Raw genomic sequence first — 8,629 nt, 5'->3', positions numbered from 1 at the left:
ATTGCATGTACCTAGGTGTCAATAACATTGTAGTCTGGGGGTTATTTTTCCTAGGTTCAGGGATTTTTTTCTGGGGATTTTTATTTCGAAATTCACTGTTTATATACTTAAGTTTAGTGTATATTCATTAAAATTATGTATAATAATCTCTTATCAATAAACCAACACAAATCGTTTTCTTCAAATAACTACAGGCATATACAGCTAATGATATTTACCATATTTATCATAGCCTATAGGCAATATAAAATAATTGTAAGGTTTAAATACAAATTAGATAATTACATTTCCCCCCCCCCCCCCAAAAAAAAAGTAAGAAATAGGTACAGTTTAATTTTTAAAAATGCATTAATATTTTGGGAAAAAAATAAATAATTTATCTTGCGGGGGCTATTACAAGTTTTGGGGCGGCTAAGCCCCTCCAGCCCCCCCAGTTGCGCTTATGCTTTTATTTTTATATAGTTTGGGATTAGGCAGGTACCTATATTTGTATTTGTATGAAAAATACCAAAAGATAAAATATCTCATTCCGCACATGATCTAGTATTCTAGTTAAAGTATTTGTGAAATGTATTTTTAGTTGCCATAATTCAGTATATAATATATTATATATATATAATTAAATAATTATTAAAGCTTTTTTAGGGTTTTTATAACTAGAACAATTTTGTTTTATTTTAATATTTTATAGAGTTACATCCAAAGTTTAAACTAATAGGTAATAATTTAATTTTGAGTGAATGGTGAGCATATAATAATCTTTATTATAAGTATATCATATTCATGATGTAAGTCCTAGGAATATCAAAAGTCAAAAACATTCAAACATCTGTAATAAAGTTTTGTGCAGAGATTTGTCCCTCTCCTAAAAAATAAAAATAAAAATAAAATCATTATATCATATATTCTGTTGAATATAATAAAAAATTCATTAAATTCATTATATTTTTGAGTGAAGTCTCAAATACTTTGTATTTTTAATTTGTTGAGTTGTAAATTTGTCACTTATCTTCTATATTTTGATAATAATTTTAGTTTAAACTGCTTGAAGAATTAGATTTGGAAGAAAATGATGAATTAAAAACATTTTATTATGCTGATGTAGTTATAGTTGATTGGTATTAAACTTAGCTTGCTGTCTTATTACTTGAGCTGTCCAGGCGCGGACTGGCTGGGATGCTGGGATGCTACAGCATCCCTTGCCCTAAAATAAATTTGCCCCTATCGGTATAAATGTGTCCACCTAAAATTTATCTGATTTTTGAAGGAGAAGGTTAAAATTCTCTGATGAAATCGAAGGTAGATGTAGATCTATTATTTATGTAATAAGTTATTACAAATATTATTACTAATAACTATAACAGTCATAAAGAAAAAATAATACATTTAAAGTAGGTAGCCAGTAATAAAATAGGTTAATTAGTTTGAGCAGCTTTTTATATACATTAAATATACTTTATTAATTTATTATCAACACAATTTTCATAAGAGGCACTTAGCTCTAATTGTTATGGGGCGGGGGTTGGGAGGGCAAAAATTAATCACAATTTACTGACCCATAAGTTTGCCCTCTCGATTTCTGGCCCCTCGTGACCCTTTGTCCCTTTCACACCAAATGCTACGGCCTATGACAATGTTTATGCTCTTATTAATTCTGAGACCTACACATTTAGTTATAGTTTTATTAACTGCTACTAGTAATTGCTTTTTAATGTACCAAAATAAGAACGTGACCAAAATCTTTTATCTGTCATTATCTCTGTAGTTGCAGAATTATATAACCTACAAACTATTACATAAAAAAATATATAGAAACGATTTGATCTCATCAAAATATTGCTACAATTGAAAAAGTGCTTCGACCGATGCAAAGTAAACATATTTTAAATCGAACAACTAGAAGTACCTTCATTTTTGTCAGGCGTTTAGGTTGTTGTTTCTATGTTCTGCATGTGTTAGACAAAGACAGACAATCGCGGCAATATATAATATATTTTTGTTAGTTATTTTTTGCTTGGATTTAACAGTTTTCAAGGTTCAATTTTTAAAGATTTTAGTTTGTCTTGGTTAATTTATTATTTTTATTAATATTATAGTTATTGTACTGCAGGTGAACATAAAAATGTATATCAGTATAACTGAGATATATGAGTATTGCACTTAAGTAGCAAGTATATCTTTGTTTAGTCATATAATAATATAATATCTACTACCTACCTATGTCGCAATCCTTAAAATCGGATTTATGATATTTTAAAAGTAATTAAATATAATATTTGAATGTGTTATGTGTAATAGCGGACCATCAATTTATTTTTATTTTTTTACCATACCACTGTAGAACTTAGTAAATTTGTAAATTTTTGAATGTTTGTTGTAATTTGGCACCTATTTACATTTTTAACGTAATTACAATATTTTATTAAAACAAAAGAAAATATTTAAATATTTTATAGATAACCTACATATTTAAAATTTGCCCCTAAAATTTGTTTTATTTTCCCTTTAAATTATGTAGCATCCCGTACCCTTTTTTACCAGTCCGCAGCTGGAGCTGTCACTATAATATTGGAATGAATTAAAACATAGTTTTATGTAATAATTTAGCTGGTGAAGTTACATTATGTTTGAAGGTATATGTATAATGTATATCAAATGTTATATTTTGAATTTGCATATTAGATGGGAAAAAAATATCTTTCTATAATAATTATGTTCATATATGCTCTTAGTTGCCTTGTGACATTCTATTACATTTATATTTCATATAAAACAGCTGATTGCGGTACATGTCTTATTACCACAATTTAAGATATAAGTTAAGAAAAAAATAAAAGCTTCCTACCCGATTTTATTTGTCTAAATGGTCGTATTTATAAAGACAAATTTGTTGAGTCTATTTTTTAAGACAGAATTGCCTTTCAACATGCTATTAAATGGTATCGAAAAGCATTTAAAATACAACGAAATCTTCATACTGGAATCAATCTAGCAACATTATTATAAGTTGCTGGGAATGAATTTTCCAAGTTAATATTATTTTTATTAATTGACTTGACAATAATTAACAATATACTGTCATATACTTGTATAGATTTCAAAGCAGCGAACAATAATGTATATGATCATTGATGATTCTATCTCTCATTTTTCTGATGCATATTTTCCTAAATACGTTAAAAATGTCTTACTATGTTTTTATTTTTTGAGTTACTTAAGGCCATTCTTAGAATATTCAGTTAATGTTAACTGGCCAAATTCTGCCGGTAATAAAATCTGTTATCAGTCGGTTAATGTCAACCGACACTTTACTGGACATTGTGAGAACGGTCCTTAATTGTTTAGTTTTATCAACCAAAATATTTGAACAGTTTCATGTCTCATTTAAATTATTATTATTTCATAATTTAGATATATTTTTAAGCAATTTTATTGGCAAAAGAAGCAATTTAACATATATCAATGACTACTGGATTGTTGCAATATATTTTGATATGAATGTGCTAACAAAAAATTATAGTAAAACCATGAAAGCTGCTGAATGTTCAAACTAAAACCTTTAATTTGGCAAGTAATTATTAGTAGATTTTAATATTAGGTAACAAATAATGAATCATTTGTATAATATTATAATTATATAGGTACTATAAATCAACAGTTGAAAATATTAAATTAATTTGTAAGTTTAGAAAAAAAAGTGGAAAAATAATTGCACTAGAAAAATACTTGAGTACTGCTAATCAGCTAATGGTTCTGAAACATACAATTTTAATTGATCAATAAGTTGTTTTTATGTCTTGGTCAGGTTGGTCACATGCTAAATCTGCTCTGATTAGCCAGGCAAAAAGATATTAGTGAATTTTGTGTTACATTACCATCCGTTTGGAATGCCGGTATAGTTCATTTGGCGCAGGATAGGCACTACCGCAGTGGCATGCATATGGAGTCTTGTATGTGTGCACACGATTGTCATGATAGCGTAGATACCTGGCATCGTTGAATGACTTATTGCATTTTAAACATTTTATTTGCTTAAAATTAGGATTGTGTTGTGTAACCATATGGTGTTTAAGATTAAATGCATATGTGTATGTTTTTCCACATTCCAGACAATCATAATTTTTACCACCAAAATGTGTGGATAAGTGCCTCTCTAAACTGTCCAATCTTTTAAAATGTTTTGGACAGTTGTTGCAGTAATGTAATTTCACTATTGCATGTGCTGCAATGTGCTTGTTATACCACGATTTAAATCTGAATTGTTTTTGGCATACTTTGCATGTGTAGGATTTTTCTGAAACACCATAAATACATACTAATATTATCAATGGCTTAAAGCAAAAATATTGTATGTGAAAAATAATGACACGTTTATTAGGTTAATAAATTAGGTAGGTAAATAAAAAACCAGCATTGTTATTACCTATAGTGGCAGTCAATTTAGCAATATCCTCATTACCATCACCATTTTCCTCACTGGTCGCTGTAACTATGGGAAAAAATAAACATGATATCATCATGACAAAAAATATATATAAAAACAGCGTTGTCATTACCGTCAGTGGCAGTCAGTTGTATATCAGAAGTCACACTCAAAACTTCATTAAAATCAAGAATGCTGCCAACATCATCATCATGATCATCGTTCGTATAATCATCGCCGCCATCGTCACTCTCAGATTCTTTAGTTCCTGGTATTATTGGAATAAATGAATAAGCATGATATCATCATAAAAAATTAAATATATATAAAAACAGCATTGTTATTACCATCAGTGTCAGACAATTCCCTCCCAGTTACAGTTGTTGGTTGTAACACTACCTCCTCTGAGGGTATGAGGGGATGCATACTTACTACTGTAATAAAAATATAAAGATATCAATGTATTTAAAACAATGCTATAAGTTCAACTGTTGAAATAAACATGTGGTACAGACAATTTTTAAAGCCATGTGTTCATAATGCATTAAATAAATATATGTAATAATGGATGAAGGTCATATTATAAAGAAATACAAGGAATAGATTATAAGTATACATTTATTAAGCCCAAATAGAGATCTTTTGAGGGGATCGAAATATTTTAAGTTAAGAGTTAACCATATTAATTATCTGTTTGATTCCTCATGATATGATTCCTCACTTAATTATGATATGTATTTTTCTCTATAGACTCTTTGTTTATAACAAGACAATGAGGAATAGTAATTGCAAAATTAAATTATAAAAAAAGTATATATACAAAAGTGGTAAGAAAAATGAGGAAAAGTGGTTAGAAAATGATTTCCTACACCACAGGTTAGTAATAACAGCCAAAAAGTACCTAGAAAAAAAAAGTACCATTCAAAGCTCAAACCAAACCAAGGCTGGGTCCAAATGTGAATATATAACTAATGATGATAAGAAATTCCACATGTGAACCTTAACTAAGGCTCTGCCACAGCTATAATTCTATGATTATAATTGAAAAAACTTGGTGAACAGAATCATTAAAATTATATTTGCATAGTTGATCAACACTATGATAAAAGTTCAAAGAATAAAATAAAATTCCACCAAATTTTTTCAATACTCCCAAACATACGACCCATCATATGAAAAGCCATGTGTTTAGAAGCCATACAATTTAAATTGAGTGTTACCTTGAGTATCTCTGTGAGCTCCAACAGCTTCTTGTGCATCCATAAAAATTTCATCCATGGTTTGGTTTCCAGACATTGGACATTGATTAAAACCTTCAAAATAAAAAATAATTAAAAACAAATGACAAAAAATAACATGTCGTACATACTTTGGTTAGAGTTGTCATGTGATGGTCCAGCTCTTGACATGTCCATACTATTGTCCATATCGTCATTATCATCCAATGTCAAGGCTTCTATACTGTCTCCGTTGTTAATATCTTCCAAATTCTCAGTCTTAGGTTCTATCAGTTCACCAATCGGTTCGATCTTTTGTCCAGCCACACCTTCAGCAACTGATGCATCGTGGTTGTTGATGCGGCTGTTATCAGTCTCATGATCCCCGTCATCCAAAGGTGCTTCTTTGGTTATGGCGGCAGGAATGTTAGGAATACCGATGCCGCTCAAGGCTCCGGACTGAAGGGGCGATACATCACAGGAGTTGCTTGCATCAACATGAATGTCATGATCGACACTTGTCAACGGCCTACGCTGGTTACGCCGTCGTTTTCTAGTAGGTGAGGCACTATCATCACGAGACCTAATGTGTGTACTTTCTGGCCTCCTCTTTATCGTTAAATCTTGTGCTACTGTAGATGGACCATGTGTGACAGACTGTTGGATTGGTTTTCTGACCGGAGTAGCAACGGGTGCTGAAAAGGCTGTGCTGTCTTCATTGCCACCACCATCAGTCAGACCCTTGATCTGCAGAGATTCTGCAGCTTTCAGGAACGTGCTTAACTGGTCTTGGGAAATGTTAACTTCCCCTCTGTACATGTAATCAATCATATTTTTTAGTTCTTGGAACTTAACGTCCTTCAGTATGACGATCGGATGCTTTTCATAATGTTGGCTTAATAAAAGCTGGAAAAAAATATTATTATATGAAAAAGACTGATATACTAGAGATTAAAATTAATACAACCGAAGATATTACAATGATAATTGTTATTGATAACTGAGTCCTGGAATTAGAAATTAAGAACCCGAAAATTGCAGAAGCTTTTATAATCATAAGGCATAAGAATAAAAAAACTGTGGTGAAGTTCATTCAATAAAAAAAAATAAAATACTAATAAAAGTAACCAATCAATTGATAAAATATCATAATTGTTTATCAGATAATACTTAATTACTGTTAATTGAAAATAAATTCTGAAATCTTGGAAAACCCTTGATTGCTAATTGTTTAACAAATAGGTAGGTAAGTAAAAAATGTAATATAGAAATTAGAAGTCCACTTTAAGTGTAAAAACAAATTTAAGACAAAATATCTTGATCAATAATGTTTGAGAACACAATAAATAAGGAAATGTATCGCATAAAATTGTATTCGGTAAGACTTAATCAAAGGTACTGTAGATTAGTATCGAACGAACAAAAATCTTTTGATATGAAAAAAAAAATGTAATAAATCAGCAGAAGAGCCACCACAAAAGACAGTGAAACGTTCAGAATATATTCGATATAAGATATTGACATAAAAAGATAATTAATAACATTAATAACTATTTAACTAATACAGTTTCAGCCAAGCTCTGCAAATAAAATATTTTACTGGAATTTTCAATTTTAATTCTGAGGTTCTAACCTTATCAGCCATCGAGTATGAAAACGCAAACAAGATCTGTGAATCAGAGATACCGGACGTACCTATGCAATAATATTATACCAGAATTACTATCGATGTTATGTAAAAAAATCAACCAACTCCTACTTTACTTTAAATTAAATAAACAATTCCAGAAGGATGTATCGCAGTGAGTAACTCAGAGTAGAAACTAAAAAATGGTTTTAATATCATACGACTATACTATATTAAACAGTTAAACTTGTAAAATTTCTCCAGTACGGCATAATACACTAACGAATTTAAAAATGAAATAATGGATTTTTACTATTAGAAAACATATGCAACTCAAAATTGAGTTACTACACTAATATGTACTCACAATGCGAATTACAAAGGTAGGTATGTAACAATTGATTATAAACAGAAATATTTACCTGTAGGTATGGACTGCATGCCGACAATACGACTTTATGGGCCTTTAGGTATTGACCCTCAGCTGTCAACGTGCAATCGACCAATGTGCCGCTCTCCAGGAACATGTCGAATACGCTGATCAATGTGCTTTGGTAGTGGTTCCAGCGCAAACAAAAATTTTGGTTGTCTCCCGCCATACCTATCACAGTACTATGAAAAGAAAAAAAATGATTAAAACATATTCAGAATGAAAATAAAAACGTGCTGAAAAAATGAAAATATGCGTTCACAACTCACCTTAAAATTTAAACAACATTTACAATATTTAATTTTTTGTAAAAAAAAATTATCATTAAACAACGAATAACAATGCACGTTCTTTTTTTAGTTTAATACTGAGTAACTTTTATCAAGTGAAATCAAAAAAAAAACAAAATAACTGTCGTAAATAAAAAGAGTTTAATAATAAATAAATTCTTTTCAAGTTACGTAACGTGCGTCTGATGCGAGACTGTGAAGTAATCAACAACGGTTTTGCGGAGGGGGGGGGTCGTTTGATTTTTTTTTTTAAGTGGCGGAGCAGCGAGCACGACCGTTCAACTTCAGATCAAGTACGAAATGAGGCAAGAGCCGAGTCGACGGCCGTCGAGCGATGCGCAGAACACGGATTTTGGAGCACGAGCCGCCGAATACGATACGTCCGGTCCTGTGTTCTGTGACGGAACGGAGCGCGTCCGCCGGCCGACCGTTACCTCATGTCTTGATCGGGTCTAATGAGGTCTAGAGGTCCGTGGCCTTTTATATACTTATCTATGTCCGTGTATACACGTTCCGACGTTCGACCAGGTTAATAATGTTATATTATATCACGTGGGTTTATAATACAATAAAATAATAATATTATAATATAATTTATTATTTAAAACATCCAGGTGACCTTTACGTTTGAATTATCGACAA

The 8,629-nt window shown here is 30.8% G+C and overlaps 1 protein-coding gene across 2 annotated transcripts; it reads right to left on the bottom strand.

The window, feature by feature from the left end:
• Positions 1–3,538: 3,538 nt before the first annotated feature.
• On the bottom strand, positions 3,539–8,367 carry LOC100165473 (longitudinals lacking protein, isoforms H/M/V-like). Of its 2 annotated transcripts, none has more exons than XM_029485942.1 (9): positions 7,967–8,367; positions 7,690–7,879; positions 5,793–6,546; positions 5,644–5,736; positions 4,771–4,857; positions 4,557–4,682; positions 4,424–4,489; positions 3,876–4,294; positions 3,539–3,753 (listed from the first exon to the last, which is right to left on the bottom strand). In XM_029485942.1, the coding sequence occupies exons 2-9, from the start codon at positions 7,864–7,866 to the stop codon at positions 3,745–3,747; spliced, it is 1,731 nt and encodes a 576-aa protein (XP_029341802.1). In that variant the 5' UTR covers positions 7,867–7,879; positions 7,967–8,367; the 3' UTR covers positions 3,539–3,744. The 2 variants fall into 2 exon arrangements, with proteins under 2 accessions (XP_029341802.1, XP_001946809.2); XM_001946774.5 differs by having other exon boundaries at positions 4,557–4,691; positions 7,967–8,366.
• Positions 8,368–8,629: the final 262 nt, after the last annotated feature.

The sequence above is a fragment of the Acyrthosiphon pisum genome, chromosome X, assembly GCF_005508785.2.
Source record: "Acyrthosiphon pisum isolate AL4f chromosome X, pea_aphid_22Mar2018_4r6ur, whole genome shotgun sequence".
Classification (NCBI taxonomy): Eukaryota; Metazoa; Arthropoda; class Insecta; order Hemiptera; family Aphididae; genus Acyrthosiphon; species Acyrthosiphon pisum.
This window is presented reverse-complemented; position numbering and strand designations above follow the sequence as displayed.